Raw genomic sequence first — 19,081 nt, forward strand, 5'->3', positions numbered from 1 at the left:
TCATCCTCTGCGCCACACGTTGGTCTGTTGATGTTTCATCACTCAGTGTGATGATGACGTAACATCCTCATTATCCTTTTTTAATTATTTCTAATGACTTTGTGAGAGAAATGAAGACACAAACTCAGGATGTTCCCTTATTAACAAGTACACAAGTGTATTATTTCATTTTATTTATATATGCAAGCAAGTTTATGTCTTTACAAATAAAAAAGCCACTGTCTGCCCAAGCTGTTGGCACACATATGTACAAAGATGGAGGAGTGAATCAGATGAAGCCTGCTACTAAGCAACCAGAGTGAAGTACAAAAAGTCTAGCACACTATAGAGAAACAGAAAAAAACGACCTCCAACGTCCAAAATGTCCAACCTCACATAATGCATGAATCTGAAACACGCGATGATCAGTGGAAGGTCACGGACTGACATCATCAGCTGTTAGATCTGCGGCTCACTTCATGATGGACAAGAGGCACAGAGGGTCTGATCTCCCCCTGTGATTCAGAGCTGTGGGAACACGGCAAACCTCCTCACAGCGGGTTGGAACTCAGACGTCATGTCATTGAAACTCATGCTCGATCGCGCCGACGCGCTCGGGTTTCTGATCCCGCGCTCGGGATCCTGGAATGGTTCAGCCGCGGTCAGCGAGCAGACCGAGAGGACGCAGGATCAGAACGTGTCATCACACGCATTCGTCTTTACATGTGGGTTAGACAGTCAGATGAGGAGACTTGAACGAATGGAAAGCGAGCTGCTCACGTCCTCCTCCACCCGACTACAACAGCGGGCTGAGCCTCACGGGTCACCTGTCTCAGGTGTTTTGGTTTCATTTGGGCCAAATCTGTTCTGTGCCACACTGACAGCCGACAGTCTGGCTCCTTTCTTCTTCACCTTCAGACTGTGGACGACCAAAACTGCCATCATTCAGATTATTAAGTATTTCTGACAGTTTTGCATAAACTAACGTTTGAGTTTGCATCCGTGTTTGTGCACCGAACACAAGCCAAACTTAACACGACTGATTCGTTTGCCTCGCAGAGACCGACCTTGGTTCAGCGACCAGGAGGAGTCGGCGCACCGTCGCTGACCCAGAGACGATTCAGCGGTGCATTTGGTCACCTGGATGGTGACCGAAGGTAACACCCAGGTGAGCAGAATCAGCTCTCTGGGTCTTGCTTGCATAATGAAGCCGAAACACAGAAAGAACCAAAAGGGGAAATAAAGTAAACAGAGGACTAATTCCAAAAACAATTAAGCTAAGAAACCCTATTTTGTATAAATATTATTTTTGCATTAAAGACGTGTTTGTTAATTTATTCACGTCCTTTTTAACCAATGGCCGTTGTGGTCCTCCACATCCAGCAGCGCTGGAAGTTTGAATTCTGCGTTTCCGATCATTCGTCTGAAATCCACCACGGGCTCTGAAAGCGTCCGAGCCGTGCGTTTGCGAGGAGGGCGAGGAGGAGCACGTGAGCAGAGGTGGGTGCAGGGAAACGGGTGGCCAGAGCAATACATTACACCACATCTGCAAATCCGCTTTATTAGGATAAACAATACAGAACACCATAATCATATCACTGAAGACTTGCAATCATAAATTCATGCACTTGTATGCCGTAAATTGAATGGACTTGTTGTTTTTAACGTCTCGATTTTGTCAAACTGCTACAATATATTGCTCTGGTGGTAAACAACTGAGCAAGCAAGCTAGCTTAGCAACACCATTAGCAACAGGAACGGCAATACTGCACACGGAAAAGTGGAAAATAAAAACAGCAGAACAGCGCCAGTGGAAAAAAATGACTTTTTTTTGTCTTGTTTTAATCGTTAAAATTATGACCATTGAATGCATAACCATGCCACAAACAACAACTAGAGTCACTGTCTTTTTTATGTAGTATAAGATTATCTTCATTATTATGAATTCATTCGTTTTCATCATTGTTATTTCTTCAGGTTATAACCAATGCTGCAAGACTATACACGGGTCCCACAGTGGGGATCTCAATGCACTTACACACCAAGAATAAGAGAGAGAGCTCACGATGGTCAATAAGTGCACAAAAAACTATTTTTTCTTTTATCTGAGTTTAAAAACACTGACAAGACATCCATTGTCAGGCAATGAAATGATAGAATACTGTTACTGTAAAACTAGACCCTTAAAAATACTGACCGTGTGCAGCCGGGACACACCTGAACAGGACGCGAGTCCGGCGGAGGCGCCCCTCGATGACGCCGCGGTGCTTTTTGTACTTTGGTCAGCTGCAGTTACACGAAGCAGCGAGCACGGCTTGAGACGCTAACTGCTCTTTATGTCTGCTGTAAACGCAGACGCTCCCAACACGTCCTGATTGGATGGCGTCCCGTGAATGCTTCAGCCAATCAGCATCTGTGCTGTCTAACATCAAAGCTTTTATCTGAGTTTAAACCAATCAGCTTGCACACATTTTTTAAATAAGTGAAATTAGTTTTTTAGCATTAAGTTATAAGCAGTGTTGCCAACTTAGCGAATTTGTCGCTATGTTTAGCGAGTTTTCAGCGACTTTTTTTCTAAAAAGCGACTAGCGACAAATCTGGCGACTTTTCCCGGTGTTATTGGAGACTTATTTATGTCGACTTTTTGACGTGAAAGCGCGTATCGCTCTTACTCTCAACAAGCAGCGGTGCTGCCGTGGGCACCTCACCCGTGCCAAAGCGCTCACGGGTGGAGGACAGTCCTCCCCCCGCTGCTATCAGGGCAGGAGACGTTCACACCTGTGCGTCCAAACGGCAAATGAATCGTGCATGAGCGAAGCCGCTGCTCCGCACTGACTGTAACGCAGTCAGTTCTTTTACTCTTATGCTGTTTTGTGGATCACAAGGTTTAAAACTACTTATAAACACACACACACAGTAACTCCACCAGAGTGCCAATTTCGGGTCACTTTTGCCGGTCCAAGCCCGGGTAAAGGAGCAGGGTTGGAATTGTGACATTAAAAAACAATAATTGCTAAAAGAAATTTAATTTGTAGTTCTAAATAAACTCTAACTGCATTTAGGACGTTTTTTACTCACTTTATGTCTCTTCCACGATGTTATTTCTCTCTCCAACAACATAGGTTACAATTAGATTAGCATGACCAATTATGCAAATTGGACGATGACGTCATTTGTCAACTTCTAGCGACTTTTGGGACAGCCAATAGCGATTTTCCTTACTGAGGAGTTGGCAACACTGGTTATAAGGTCATTAAAGTATTTAAAACACACGAGCAGGACGTCGAGCCACAAAGCTGGCGGCAAACAACGTTTTCCACGTGCTGATTGGCTGAGGCAGATGGCGACCCATCGTTGAATCACTCAAAATAACTGTTTAGAGAGTCACAACAAATCAGGATGACCAACGTGTGAAGAAAGCGAATCTGGACTTTGGTCGTCGTGGTTATTGGAGCCGAGGCGCCGGTTTAAACCTTTTACTGCGGCTCGGGAGCGTCGAGGTGTAAGTGCAGCTGTGCGCGGGGAGCAGAGGATCAGGACATTGGGACTGAACCGCCGCCCCCTCCGGACTCTGTAACCCATAGGAAATCCTCCTCCCGGCTGCTCACCTCGACTGTTTCACATATATGTATATCTTTATACAGAGTTAACGTCGGTGCAGCGCTTTAGCACCGCCCACACGCGAAAGGAAAAGAGAAAAAAAACACATTTCTTTTTTCTAATTAAATGATTTCACATTTAAAAAGTTTCAAAGATTAAAAGTTGATAATAAAATAGTGAAATGTCATCATGAAAAGTAAAGAGTTATGGCTCAGAGTGATGGCGGTGGTGGAGTGTGTGTGTGTGTGTGTGTGTGTGTGTGCCGGTAGTCTCATCAAATCAAACCATCATGTCATCATCTTCATCTCGCTCTCAGTCGTCTCTACTGGCAGATAGAGAGTCATCACCATCCTCGCCTGCACGCTTCTTCTTCTCTTGGTGAACACAGAACAAAGACCGAACAGCGTTTGGACCTGAGCCCACTGCGTTAGAAGGACGTCGAGCTTATTAAATGTGTTGACTGCATTTTTATCTGCTGATAAAACCTCGCGTGGTGAACTGCGACTGTGGAGAACTGGGAAGCTCCGCTGGTCCAGAATAACCCAGCAACCCGAGGAGAGCGTTACAGGACACGAGAGCAGCCGGCAACCACAGTCCAGCAGCTCAGCCCTGAACCATTAGCTTATTCGCTGGAATGTCGTTCCTCTTCCTCCGCCCTACAATCTGCTTCAGACACCACCACCTCCACCACCGCCAACACACAAACACTACCCAGAATTCCTGCCGATCCTCTGCCGCCGTCAGCCTGCGGTTGGTGTCGCTGATTTTTCTGACTCAACTTACAAATAACGTTTTGGTCGCATCAGGGCGTCGCCAAAGAACGCAAAACAGGAAGCATGAGAACAACGAATCGCTCGAGATGACTGGTGTATACGCTTGTGTGTGTGTGTGTGTGTGTGCAGAATCGCTGAAATACTGAATCATCACCTGGTAATGTTACAGCCCCCCCCCCCCGTTTAAATACCCCGGTGCTAAAATCACACAGAAAGAATCCGAATAAAAATGTGGCAAAATCCCTGAAAAGTGAGAAAACGTTACGTAACAGACGGATGAGATGATGACTAAAAGACTTTGTGCTGCTAAGATGTGCTGTTTCTCAGGACGAATCACAAGTTTTTACAATCAGGGGACGAAGAGGGGGGGAGGAGGGAGCCCCGTTTCACTAGCTGCACCCCCGCTGCCACCGTGCGTGCTGTCAGCCTCAGAATAAAAAGAAGAATACGATACGCAGAAATAGAGACGCATTGAGAGAATTTGGTCGTGTTCGTGACATCGATTCTTCTGCGATCATCGGCGCTCCGCAATTAACGGGTAAAATCTCTCCTGCAGGTCGTCGTGATCGGCCCGTGGTTATGGTTGAAAACAATATAACCAAAGCTCGAGCTCAACGCTAACCTCAGGCGGGTCTCCGACCATCTGCTGGATGTTAACCAATCCAGTGCTTTTGTTTCCAAAACCCCGCCCCACCCCCCACCGCCGCAAACGACCACACGAGAAACTACGAAACAACTAATGAAACTGGGCTCAACGTGAAGAGGTCAGAGGTCAGGGAGGGAGAAAGGAGGGGGTGGGGGGAGTTGGCAAAGCTACCCATTTGTACCCGGGAGGCACAAATTTCCTTGGGGACCTTATTTCTCTGTGACACCATCATCATAGCGTGGCGAACGACACAACACAGCATGACACCACCAAACAACACCGACCATTCAGTCACATCTACATGTCTCCATGTGTGTGTGTGTGTGTGTGTGTGTGTGTGTGTGTGTGTGTGTTGACGATGAGCTCACAGACGCCGTCCTCATGCGTCTGCTGTAGATCGTTGCTGTTTGGAGTCTTTAGGCGATCAGATTGAAATAATTCTCCTTCTTTGGGTTCGTCCGCGGTGATTTTTGGCATTTCCTCGTTACGCTGGTTTGTGTTATGCAGTGAGAACTTTTGTTTGTGCAGCATTTTACTCTGAAAGGCCTGAAAACTCACACCATCACATTCAGAAACCTTCAGACTAAAATGTCTGACCGCTTTATGTTCGGTGAATCTGGACGATTTATCGTGTTAAACTTGGAGCAGACCAGCAATGATCAGAGCTGAGGATGAGGAGGGCGTCGGTGATCTCATGGGTTTCTTATCCTCTAATTTCTGCCTACTCGTGTCTGTAAATTTGTTTGAATGAATCTTTTTCACCCGTGTGTGCGTGTGTGTCTGACAGGTAAGTGTGTGTGTGTCGTTCCTCGTGGCGGCGTGTTTATGTGTAGGCATTGAGGCGTTCTTTGGAGCGTGTAGAGTGGATGTCGTGCAGCTCCTGCTCCTCCTTCGACTTGATGTCCTCGTACTTCTGCATCCGACTGGCGTCCTTCAGGTAGCCCCAGTTAGCGGCTAGAGCCATCAGGAAGTGCACCTGAGGGGAAACGCAGGAGACTGATCAAACATCACCGACTCGTCCGCTGCACGCTGACGCTGCAGACAGATTGAGCGGCTTATCTGGGATCAGCTGGTTTGGACTGTTCCTACACCATCACATCAGTGCTGCAGGAAAAGGAGGGGGAGGCCAGATGAGGGGGTCACATCTCGCCTTTAAAGGCAGAAGGAGGACAGGATGTGTTTACCTTGTTTCTGCCACTCAGGGCTAAAAACAGCAGCTGTATGTTTTTAACAGGTTTACTTGAATTTAATAGAGGAAGTGCACATGTAGTCACCTTCCTGGAGCAAACACAGGTACAGCCCTGAACACGGGTCGAGTCTAATGCCGTTAATCCCACACTGTGCACACGAGCCGCTCCCTCTGGCGGCCCCTAGTGTTAAAGCACGGCGCAGCAACTCACTGCTGTTGCTGTGCCATGTGTGTGATATACTCTTCATTTTAGCATTTTAGCATTCACATGCAGCACCACGCAGTTTCATCCCCTTCAGTAAGTTGACAAATGAAACGTCCCTCACGCTGCTTCCTGCCGCACAACAGATTTGTGTGTGTGGACGAGTGCCGGTGCTTTGGTTCTTGTACAGATCTGCGCACGGGAAAGATCGGAGATTATTCAGAAAGGCTCAGGTTTGTGAATGTGTGCTTGGAGCGAGGATGGAAGGACGTGAGCGTCTCCACGCCTCGGATCTGGAGACGCCGGTGACTCACCGCCTGTCTCACTGCAGACGTGCAGGACTGGATTTTACACTCTGACTCTTTTGTCTCCCTGTCTGCAGGGACGATGTCTGTTTCCTTCGTTTGCACCAATCATTAAAAACCATAATGGCAGAACAAATTATAACCAATCAGATATGAGAATGATGGTTCTTACCATGGCGATGACAGCAGCTCCTGCTCCTGCTAGTGCGCACACGAACAGGTGGAAGGTCAAGTCCAGCTGCAACACAACATACGCATGATGCGGTGGATTTGTGCTGACGGGTTATCACGTGTACGTGTTTTTGCTGCGTTCTCACCTCGTTGGATTCGCACATCTTGACGAACTTCTCGGACTGCGTGCACAACTTCCTCTCCTCGGAGATGGTCACCGCTCCTGAGAAGCACAAATGCTCTGTTAGCCTCTCCTTGTCCTCTGTGGTTGATGAAGGAACCGGGGAATCTCTGCCTATCGCAGCGCTCGGACGGTCCCTGCGTTTCTTTAATTAAAGCTGACCAAGATCAACGCTTCCCCGCTCCTGGACTGTCGGCCGCTGGGAACGGCCTTGAAGTAATCACAGTCCAGAGCGCAGCGCCTCATGAACCAGGAGTTCATCTTTAATGTTTTTCCTCCTGAGAAATCTTCATTAGTTTGCTGACTGAGGCCTGCTGCAGTCTAAATGTTGAACAGCAGATGGCAGCGCAGTGAGCGAGCGCACACAAGGCCTCTGGTGGTGCCTTTTGTTTTAATGTAGGCATCCTGAGAACAACATGGTGGGCAGTGCTGCATCGTGCACACAGTAATGTGCAGCATCCACCAGCTGAAGTCTGTCTGTGTGAACATTTAAGGAGGTTTTGAGCTAAGTCGTGCTAACATGCTGTTTGGAAAGACAGGTGATGATAATCAGGCAGAAAAATAATCTGCATAAAGAACCCAGACAGCTGGCACCTCTGGGCCTAACCGGGCCAACTTCTGGCACCTTACATGCCGAATGACATCTGACATTGTACTGATTTAAGGTGGAGCCGTGGCTCCTGAGTGAATGCAGGCAGCGACACCCAGAGACAAACATGTCCCGTTACTGCTTCCTGACATTTCTGTGATCTGTTCTCAGGATGTCTGAAGAGAGCCAGACCGCCGTCGCTGCTGTTATTCAGTCACACCCACATTTCACACAGGCTCAGCTGTCTAACCCCTCAAACACATGTTCAGGACTTCATCAAACACCAGAAACACCGACCGACAGGCCGAGCTCAGACGTTTTCTGTCATTAATGAATTTGCAGATATTTCAGATCAATGTTTTTCCTCTCGAGCGTCCGATTCTCGGATGTCGTTGCAGCGCCTGGAAGGCTTTGCAGCTTTCTGCTGGTATTTGGCACTTCTTCTGCACACACACAGGTTTTTCCATGATATGTGCCAGTTTGGTGTTTTGGTGAGTCACCATTAACCTGCCTGCTCTAAGCAGCGATCGGGTGATCCAGGATCTTACTTTTAATCACAGAACAAAGAACAGGCTGAGTTAAAAATCTGAACAGCAGCGTATGAAGAAGATTTCCAGTCTGCTAAATCCAACAAAGTGAAGGAAAAGATGTTCCACACATAAATTAGAGGTGCACGGATCAATGGGAGGGGCCGGTCTGAGCTCGGAGCAGCAGCACGGAGAAATTACAGTCATTTGTTTAAAGGCAGCTGAGCTCATCAAGCTGAACTCGTCAGTCTTCCTGTTTACAGCATCTCACATAAACTGCATCAAACTGGGAAAACCAGTCCTCCTTGTTTACCTCAAACTCAGAAAATGCGTTGTGCAAAGCCTGCAGAGGTCTAACCACAAAGAAACGAAATTCTTTTGTAAGTTAGAAATGTAGCTGTTCATGATTGGAAGTTCATTTAACATCAGGGTGCAAAGAGCAAAGGGTCCAAAGTCTGCGTACCAAACTGACGCAGGTCCAGGCAGAGGTTGGTTCCCTCCACCGAGCTGGTGTTCTGACACATGGACCAAACGTTGAAGTACATGAAGACCGGCAGGCTGGTGAATGCTGTCACCCCGAGCCACACCAGGAAGAACAGGTAGGCCAGGAACATCAGCTGCAAACACAGGCACACGTTAGTCTCGCACTGCTGTGCATCGCGTTCAGCAGAGCTCACAAAAGTCTTTATTCAGGTTGGACTAAAAAAAGTGCAAAATGCACATTCGTCTTCATCAGCCGCAGAGCTGAGTGGCTGCACTGACGCATGCACGCCACTCTAATATCTGTCACAGTTTCCAGATGTAGCTGACTAGAGGAATACAAACCTCAGAAACCAACAGTACTTTTGTGATGAACATGATGAACATGACTGTGCTGTTTACTGCAAACATTTATTTGCAGGAAACGTTAAAGTGCCACAACGACATCACTTAAGTTATAAGTTATAAAGTTTGTGCAAATAAGTGTTTGATCCAGATAAAAGCAACTGTAGATGTTTAAAAAGGGCCGTAATCACTGTGTGTGTGTCTGTGTGTATGTATGTGTGTGTGTGTGCGTGCGTGCATGCGTGTGTGTGTGTGTGTGTGTGCGTGTGTGTGTGTGTGTCTGTGTGTATGTATGTGTGTGTGTGTGCGTGCGTGTGTGTGTAAAACAACTTTAATGTCAATAATGGTCAATATGAATCATACTACTCTGCACATCCAAGTAAATATCAGTGATGCTGACCTTTTGCGGTCATTTATGGTCATGTGACATCAAGCTAATTATTGGCCCTCATTAGCAAAGTGGAGTTTGTATAAAATAGGAAAGGGTCACCACGTCTATCCTTCCAGCAGCTTCTTTGTTTAAATTAACACTAACTTAAACACAAATATGTCTTGACGAGTTTTAGAAGTTTTGACTCACGAATGCAGTAAGGCAGCGTCCGCAGGCAGTGATCTTGAACTCTCCGTAGAGATCGCGGATGGCTCCGGTGGTGAAAAAGCCCTCCACCAGCAGCAGCACTCCAAACACAAAGAATCCAGCTGCAAGGCCATAAATTATGTACTTCAGGATGTCGATGCTGCGGAGAGGACACACATCACAGCGTCGCTAATTAATGACTGCTTATTTATTTTCATGCTTCGAGTGCTCTTCAGACTTCTTCAGCTAAATCACCACGAGGAACTGCCAGAAACCAGAGAATCATGGAGGATTTATTCACATTAAAAATGTAAGTGGTGTAAATGTAGCCATTCCTAATTTTATCTTTATTTTCTCGTGTGTCTGTTTACATTTTTTTTTTAAAAAACATTGAAGAGCCAAAAACTGCAGTTCCAGTAGTGTCCACTAGAAGCTCCAGCAGTGAGTCGGTCTCTACACTGTTAAAAGGTTACAGCAGAAATAATCATGTTTACAGACGGCATGACTGCATGCACGGTTAGGGGCGTGGTCTCTTTGATTGACAGGTGGATGGCAACGATGATGTGAATGAAACACTTTTAATAATAATGAAGCAACAGGCTAGCCCAGAGGCTACGAGCTAGCTCAAAGGCTGCAGGTTGGAGACCACGTAATAAAGGAAGAGGTGCGGGTTCCCGGGCCTGGAGGGGCGGGGTAAGAAACTAGAACAAACAACTGTGTGGGCCAACAAGGGATTTATAGCTGTATAGCAGGAAGGGGCGTGGCCTGAACTTGAGACAAACTGTGCCCAATAATACAGTTTCTTGTGCTGTAAATAGCCTACGCTCCATTTCTGGTGAGTGAAGTTTTAGAATTTTATTTTGGATATTACTAGCGATGGGATGTCTGTGAAGGTTCTCAGTCCTCCAGGTCATCGTAGTCAAAGGAGCTTGCAAAGGAAAGCATCTGGACTTCTTTAAGTTGCTTGAAGACGTTTCACCTCTCATCCGAGAAGCTTCTTCAGTTCTAAGGTCAAATGGTGGAGAGTCCCAGATTTAAACCTAGTGGGAGTTTCCCCCCACAGAGGGACAAAAGGACCCCTGATGATCCTCTAATCGCCTGAGCCAAGGTGTGAAACTGGGTGTGGGTCCCAATCAGCCAGAGTTTCAGGTGTGTTCATTGTGAAACCTGGCCCCACCTTATCATGCGAATTCCTGAGGTCAGATGGCCCAGGATGTGAGTGGGCGTTCAGGCGTCTGGGGAGGGATCTCAAAACTGGATTATAGATGGCAGAGAGTTGGTGTCGTAAACCCCGCCTCTGTTCAAAGATGGTCGCTCACAGTGGACATAGATGCTTCTTTCACTCCTCTTTCAAACCATCTGTCCTCTCTGTCCAAAATGTGAACATTGGCATCCTCGAAAGAGCAAGCTCCTTTGACTATCGATGGGATGCACCAATTAGGACCCATTATCAATTAGAAAAAAAGAGAAAACACTGAAACCAATGGCTGCGTTCATCTTTTATATACAGGCTATGCACTTCAGTTGACTTCAGCTCGTTCTGTTTGGGGTTTGTGATTATTAAGAGTGATTATTAATACTCCGTACAGAGAAAAGATGAAACACTTACATGGTGAACACATCCAGAGTGTCTCCCGGGGCTCTAATGACTTCAAAGTAGTTCTGGAGGATGGTGACGGTGCCGCTCAAAGCCTCGTGGCCACACCCACAGAACAAGGCCACGCCCATGTAGAGGAGGATGGTGGCGATGAGCGACGCCCAGGGCAGGCTGCCCACACATCGCTCGCAGCACTCCTTACAGCCTGAGACAGAGACAGAAACCGTGAGTCTGACTGCAGTTCGACAAATTCTATATGACGATGATGAAAGCAAAGGAGAAGACACGGGGCGGGGTTATGAGGAACGATGGTAAATTCAAGTTTTTTTACTGAGTTTGAATGAGTCACTCACCAAAATGGGTTTTTGTTTGAGTCACTGAGTCAGTTGACCAGAGAGTGCAAAAAATTTACATTTTCATTCAAACTTAATTTGTTTCTATTTTCATGTAAATCCTACTGCTAAGATGAGTGATTGAAAAAGAAAAACAACTATTTTTATAGCGCAAAAAAGAGCAAAAAAAAAAAAATTAAGATTCTTAAAGGGAACATTTATTTTATTAGTATTTTCCTCAAATGTGTGGTGAATGAGTGGTCACGTCCAAATTCATGGTCTGCATCCTCATGAGGACGCGTTTGTAGGCCGATTTCGTCACAGTGATGTGACGAAGGCTGTCCAAATTCGTAGACTCCTCCGAATGCGGCCAACAAATTCCCCAGATTTGAAGGATGGGTCGGGTGTGTCCTTCGTGGCTGATTAAACAGAAGTGTGAGACAATCAAGAATTTACGCCAATGTTCTTTTATATTTTAGATAGCAAGGAGCAGACGGCTGAGTTTATTAAACTCCACCGAGACAGCGGTGACGCAAATCTGAAGGCTAGACCGTCCAATTCCATAGCCGTTTACTTCCGGCCTACCCGACCTTCTGAGGACCCGGCCCACCTAGACCGCGAAGGACGGGTCCTCAGGAGGATGCAGCCCATGAATTTGGACATGACTAGTGAGTGAGTGAGTGATTCGTTCATTCTACGATTCAGCACAGGAAGGGGGGTGAGTAACTCAAATGTGCTGTTAGCATGTTAGCAGAGCGATGCTACTGTGAATTGAGGAGCTATCCGGTTTTTGGGCCTTTCTCAATGTGCGTACTTGTGCGTACTTGCGTTGTCGTGTACTCGTGATACGTCATCAGTCGGAGACCAAGTACTGCTCCAATTCGAAGTACACATCAAGCCGAGAACGCAAAAAAGTCCCGGATGTGTTCTCGCTCCGCCCGTTTTATTGAGCATGCATTGGTGGTGACTTGTGTGGACTTGGTACAGCTAAATATCCCAGAATGCATTTCGTCCAAAACTCAAACGCAGCAATGGCGGACGAGCGGGGCTAAAAACTTTTAAATATTCCTCTTTCTGGGTCACAAAATAAACTTTTAAGTTATTTTCAAGCGAGAATGTAGCTGTGTAAACTTCAAATATCTGCTCGATTTATCAAGATGTCATATATTTCCAAATGCACTCCGACGTTTTCGGAGACGTCTGTGACCCACCAGCTCCATAGCAGACAGCGAGGTCGAGGATCATTAGAGCCGGCGAGAACAGCGGACTGCCGGCACATCGTTTCCAACCCCCCCCGCGGTCTTTTCGCTACTCAGGTTAAACAAACCCCAAACCCCAGCAGCTGTCTATTGTATTGAGTGTCCACTAAAATAAAAATAAAAGCGTTCTAACATCTCATCTGCTTGTTTTTATTAAGGTATGTACACGTATGTACATGTACACTATTTTTATTAATAGGTTAAACATGATATATAAGTCGCTTAGATCACTTCTAAATGTTAATGTTTGGTTTATTTCAGTGTTTTATTTGTTCCTGAGTAAACCGGTTTGGCTGTGATTAAAGTTAAGCTTCATAACATATTACTCACAGTTAAATTAAGAGGGGACGGCAGTAAAAACTCCGGACCTGTGACATCATCAAGTACGCTGGTGTTCCAATTGTACAAATCGCGAGTCCGTACTCGCGTGCGTTCTCGGTGAGTACGGACTCGCGTACTTGAGAATTGAGAAAGGGCCTTTAAGTCTGACGTCATTAGCCGCGTCCGGGTTCTAAACTCCGCTGCAGGTCCCAAAGTCAAACGATCACTACAGCATTACTGAGAGTTGAAAAACTGTCTAAATTCTTTCATCTGTAATAAAATGATCAGCGTTGCTGCTTTACCAGGTGTAACGATTAAGTTTAACATCCAGGCATCCATGAAAACAGGATTTATTAAATTTAATGGAGTTAGAAGTTAGCAGGAAGTTAGCGGAAGTTAGATCATTAGTTTCGCTAGTTAGCTAAGCATGATATAGCATGTTCTGACTGAGAGATTTATGAAAAAATTCAAACGTACAGCTCTGCTATCACTTCCAACATAAATGAAGACAGAAAACTAAACAGCAGTGATGTTTGTAGGGTTACTGAAGTTGGGCTAGCTGGTATATAATGATGTGCTACGTGATCGCTAGCGACACAGCTATGTTAGCATAACATTAGCACAGTGAAGCTGGAGGATGAACGCTAACTTCTTTCCACTTGATAAAGTTAACGTGAGGGTTCCTGATGGTTAGAGACAAATGCAATCGCATGGCAGGATGTAGTTGCATCGGAATCTTTAAAAACTGAGCTTTAAAATGATTAGCAGTAATAAAAACCGAGAGAGGCCGACATTGATCACTGACTGTTTTTATGGGCTTGTTGAGATGAAATAGAACAAGTTACAAAGCATTAAAACATGTTTAAAGCACAATAGCCCTATGAAACGCAAGGTAGTTTGGGCCCTGAAGCAGGATTCAGCATGTCATCACTTAAAGACCGGATTGTCTTGATGTGAGCTTCTACTCAGGGTTTTTTCTTCCAGTTCAGAACAGAAATGTTTCTGTTAAGAAACTGGCTGTTGTTCCCCCCCACACACACAATTTTAATTATAAGCTAGATATATTTCTACTAATGAAATTAGTTTGCTAACAGCAACAGGAATGAGTCAGTTGGGCTTGTGAATCATGATTCACGAGTCAGTAAAGTGATTCTCGAGTACTGAACGATTCGTTCATGATTCGCACATCACTAGTTATGAGCACACAGACGGCAGTAAAACGAGCATGTGCACCGCCGGGTTGGTCATTACATGGAGCAGCACGTGCAAAGTCACAACATAAAGTTTTACATTTGAGTGCAGAAACCAAAACTCCCAGTTTGCTCCGTGAATGTTGGCCTACAGGAAATAATGCGGATGCAATAACTTTCATTTGACGTTCCTAAAAAATGACTCCTTTAAATACCGAAGAGCAAAAATGAAAATTTTAAAAGCTCGTGAAGAAGAGAAAACCGAGCAGAGATCAATGTAGCGACGGCCGCGGCTCTTCCTCCTCCGAGAGCAGGAGATGAAACGTGATGCCTAAATGCCTCCTGAAGGGTTTTATTAGCTGTGAGTGTTTTAATGACCAGTTTGATGTAGCTTTAAATGATCCGGTTGATTAGCAGCTCTTACCTCCTCATGGACAATAAGCCTCATCGACAGACAAACAATGTGTCACGCAGTCAGTTAAACTGACACAATGCAAGAGCAGCTGCACATATAAACTGACATTCACTTGGCTTCTTCCCCACAATCAGCTGAATTCAATGCAATACATTTTAAATATTGGCTCAAAATAACCTTCCTACAACACAGGAGCAGACAGAGAGCTCCATTCATAAAGGAAATGCTCCCTTATTAAAAAACTGGATTAAATCTGAGCTAATTATACTTTTTCCTGTGAAAACGTCCTGAAGTACATTTATTTCAGTACTAACGGCACCACAAACATTCTCACTCCTGGTGTGAGGATTTTAAACACACATGACTTTCTTGGTCTCCTATTGGACCTTTGGTTGGTTTCTTTGGGGAATCGTAGGTTATTGTTCAGTGAACTTTGCAATGAAAGCATGCAAAGTGAAGGTTGTAACCTCTTTGTGAATCATTTGGTCTTAGCAGCACAAATGCCTAACTTATATATTGTATTTGAGGAAAACAAGACTGGAGCACCTTAACCCGCTCCTCCTCGTCCTCGTCCATGCTAACACTCCTGCTGAGTCTTTTGCAGTGAGAGGTTACTTCTGATCACTCTGCCTGTTGTCCAGAGCCATTCTCCTGTGCTTGGAATGATTAAGTAGAGCTCTCCACCTGCCACATTATGTAATTGTGCAGTAGCTGCGAATGATGCACCAACAATTCGGCTATTTTCAAATGACTCATTTGTGTGGCTGCCAGATAAACAGTGATCTTTCCTCTCTGAGAAGCTTTTCAGTGCAGAAATAATGGCAGTAACGCAACGACGGGAGGCAGCAGAACAACATCTTTCCCTGCTGGACTTCTTCCACCGTTTAACGCAAACATCTACATTTCCTCCCTGGTGTAGTTTAGCTCATCTGTCTTGCACACATGTAGAAGCAGGAGAGGAGTATTCGAGTACACGATGACTCACTGGGTTGTTGTCAGTGGTGACACTACAGCTGATGGGTCAAATCACTGTAGACGTGTTTTATGCTGCAGATCGCTTAAAGCTCGTCAGCACAGGAGGTGCAGCATAAGCAGCTCATTAGCAGGAGGTGTTCGGGCTCAGTAATCAGGATCCAGTGTTCAGTTCTGTCTTTCAGGAGCGACCCACGATCACATGATCACAGCAGGGGGACAGATTAAAAGCCAGTGATGGCTGCTTTATGTGCACAGAGAAGAGAAGACACTTCAGGAACTTCAAAATAAAATAATAATGCAAATAAATACATAAATAAAATATAATTTCAGATTAAAACCAGTTTGTTTGAGATCAGATTTCAGATTGTAATGTAGACACACATTTAAAGGTTCTACAAAATGTTTCCAGGGTGGAACCAATGTTCAATCTGTTGTTTAGGATTGACGATATTTTCAGTTACATGCCACAGTCAGTAGAGGGCAGCATTTCCCTTTCTCAGTGGGTGGCAGTTTTCCCAGTGTGTGGGTGAAGAGGGGGTACGGCAAGGTGTGTTTTTATTAACCCCTTCAAGTTAATGCGATCAATGAGATGCGCAATTTGTGCTTTATGTGTTGGTGTGGAAACAAGATGTTTATTTGTGACAGAGCTGTCGAGTGTTGGTCAGTGCAGTGCAGAATGTGTCGACATTTTGTACGGTCTCGCAGCATAGTTGGCGGCACCTGCATCCAATGAATGCCAGTAGGAATCAAGAACGCCATTTTTCAACCTGGAGGTAATTACGGTTACCATCACAGAACACACACTGTGCTGTGCTCCAGTCCCAGAAGTCTGAGCTGCCGTTTCAGGGTTTGTTTCTGAGAACCAGTGAGCAGGTCTGTGCGGCAGTCTGAGGATCACCCAGTCAGCATGATCTGTACTCCATCCTCAGGTGGAGCACCAAGCATCCATCACGGTGACACACAAAATTTACACATGTGACGCTTCAGAACAGAGCCTCACAACCCGGGAAGTGGCTCCATCATTTATCTACAGTCTGTGGTAGCGGTGTGTTTTTCTTTGACTGACAGTTGTCTGGCTGTGATGTCACAGCCTGCGCGTCCTCCATCAGCCCCACCCAGTTACTTCACCCTCCACTCAGATTACGAGGAATTTCAATTCAAGCAAACTGGACAAAATCAGTCTCACACACACACACACACACACACACACACACACACACACACACACACACACACACAACAGGGGGTGACAAAGAAAAGTGGTGTGTGTGTGTGTGAGTCATCATGCTGCTCAGGTTTAATTGACCACCCTTGTTGCCATGCCAACTGGGGTGTGGCAGGAGCCTGCTGACCCACTTTGCCTGTAGCGTTGTCATGGCAACAGCGCAGCACTGTGAGGGCTACAGTCTCACTAATGCATACTGTCTCTCTCTCTCACACACACACACACACACACACACACACACACACACACACACACAGCATGTTTTTCATCACATCGTTTTGAGGAAAACGTTGACGTTGACTGCAGATTTTGCATGTTTCTCTGCAACAACGTGAGCCGCCAACGAAGGAACAAACATGGCGGCTCTGCCAGCAGGAAGGTACCATTTTGCTGCGCTGACTCCATTTAACAAAACGTCCCCGTGCAGCTGAGTCGGCTCGTGGCTCTGAGTCTCACACACACATTCATGCATGTTTGAGCTGTGAGGCAGATGGAGCTGCGCGTGCACGCACGCACGCACGCACGCACGCACGCACGCACGCACACAGCTTGATAATATAAATGTGCTGTGAAGCTGTTTCTGCAGTATGTTGCTGTCTGAGTGTTTTCATTATCAGCACATATCTGTGTGTGTGAGGCTGAGTGTGTGTCCTGAATTTGAGCCATGTTATAATCCCGTCATATTTCCATATTTGGGCTTTAAACGCAGGAAAGACCCAGTGACCTGGTAAAAACCGGGACAGACTGTGTGCTGCATCTCTCTGTGTGTGTTTTCTTTGTTTAGGAGGAGCTTATTTTTTTAGATGATCGCAGGAATCCATTTGCTGTTCCACTGCAGATCAGTGCTGATCATCAGCCTCATAATCCTGCGGGACAAACACACACTGTACCTCTAACATGTTCACGATAGAAACAAAACAATCAGATCTGACTCTTTATTGAATTGATATTTGGACCGTAAACTGTGACCGTGTGACTGAATAAATCTTTTCCAGTACAACATATTTCCCTGTAAACCTATTGAAGAACTTGCACTGGATTTGCCAAACTTGTAGGGATGTACTGAGTGTAGGTTCTGCTTATGTTGCTGCTTTAGTGGTTTTGTGGCAGTTTAAAGTTAGATTTCTATCTATGAGCATGAGGCTGAGAGATACCAACTAGATACAGTCGGGCCCACCTCAAAGAACTGCTTGGGCTCTGGAACCAGTCTCTTGGAGAGGGGCTGGACTCTGTCCCAGTGTGGAGTTGCCCTCCGTGAGTGGCGGCGGGTGGGTATCTGGGTGCTGTATCTCCTCGACTGTCTGCCTGTATACTGGGGTGTTTCCTGGTGGACAAGAGCGTTCCTTCCCTTTGCCTTTGGGTCGGGGAACAGGTCCTGACTTTCATCTGGACGCTGAATGATAGTTCAGAGTACCGAGCCTTCATGGGATCACTGAGTGGGGTCCCTGTGGATGCTTCATCTGGTGACACTGTCGTCTTACCCGGAGACTTCATTGCTTACTTTGGCGACCACAGTGAGACCTGGAGGGGCACGGTTGGAAGGAACAACCTGCCTCATCTGAACCCGAGCTGTGTTCTGTTATTGGACTTCCACCATAATGAACACAATGTGTGTGTACGTTTTGTCAGGTGACCATGAGGACATGGAATAAGAGTTTTGGTCTGCCTCAAAGCATTTCTGTTAAACCATCAGACAACTCAGGAGGGGAAAGTGGTGCTCTACCTGCACAGTGTGCAGTGGTGGTGGGGTGCTGCTGTTTTCAACTGAAGATAATCCCACTGGCATGGCATCCGTACAGGAATCAGAATCTGGGGATGGGGGAGATGGCTCACCTACCTCTTGGGGTGAGGTCACTGAGGCAGTTAAACATCTCCTTGGTGGCAGGGCCCCTGAGTGGATAAGGTTTGCCCTGAGTTCCTAAAGGCTATGGATACTGTAGGGCTGTCTTGTGTGATGCGCTTCTGCAACATCGTTTGGAGATGTGGGGTGGTAGTTCTGGATTGGATGGGGTGTCACACTCAGCCTCCCTGGGAAAGTCTACGCCAGGGTGCTGGAAAGGAAAGTTCATCCGTTAGCCGAACCTCGGATGCAGGAGGAACAATGAGGTTTCGGTCCTGGTCGTGGAACACTGGACCAACTCTACTGTCTTGAGGATATTTCAGGGTGTGTGGGAGTTTGCCCAACCAGTCTACTTGTGTTTTG

The 19,081-nt window shown here is 46.1% G+C and overlaps 1 protein-coding gene across 1 annotated transcript in view; it reads right to left on the reverse strand.

Moving 5' to 3' along the window:
* Positions 1 to 132: 132 nt before the first annotated feature.
* The window catches only part of LOC146573390 (neuronal membrane glycoprotein M6-a-like), a 28,824-nt gene continuing 9,875 nt past the window's right edge, over positions 133 to 19,081 (reverse strand). Inside the window, exons 2-7 of the mRNA XM_085278258.1 lie at positions 11,174 to 11,366; positions 9,568 to 9,724; positions 8,626 to 8,779; positions 7,012 to 7,088; positions 6,867 to 6,932; positions 133 to 5,974 (exon numbers count right to left, since the gene is read on the reverse strand). Of these exons, the coding sequence (XP_085134384.1) occupies positions 5,822 to 5,974; positions 6,867 to 6,932; positions 7,012 to 7,088; positions 8,626 to 8,779; positions 9,568 to 9,724; positions 11,174 to 11,366 (800 nt within the window). The 3' untranslated portion in view covers positions 133 to 5,821. The remainder of the gene's footprint in view (positions 5,975 to 6,866; positions 6,933 to 7,011; positions 7,089 to 8,625; positions 8,780 to 9,567; positions 9,725 to 11,173; positions 11,367 to 19,081) is intronic.

Source organism: Mchenga conophoros, linkage group LG6 (assembly GCF_057382185.1).
Source record: "Mchenga conophoros isolate Kocher_MC1m ecotype Shallow Benthic linkage group LG6, M_conophoros_male_GT1.1, whole genome shotgun sequence".
Classification (NCBI taxonomy): domain Eukaryota; kingdom Metazoa; phylum Chordata; class Actinopteri; order Cichliformes; family Cichlidae; genus Mchenga; species Mchenga conophoros.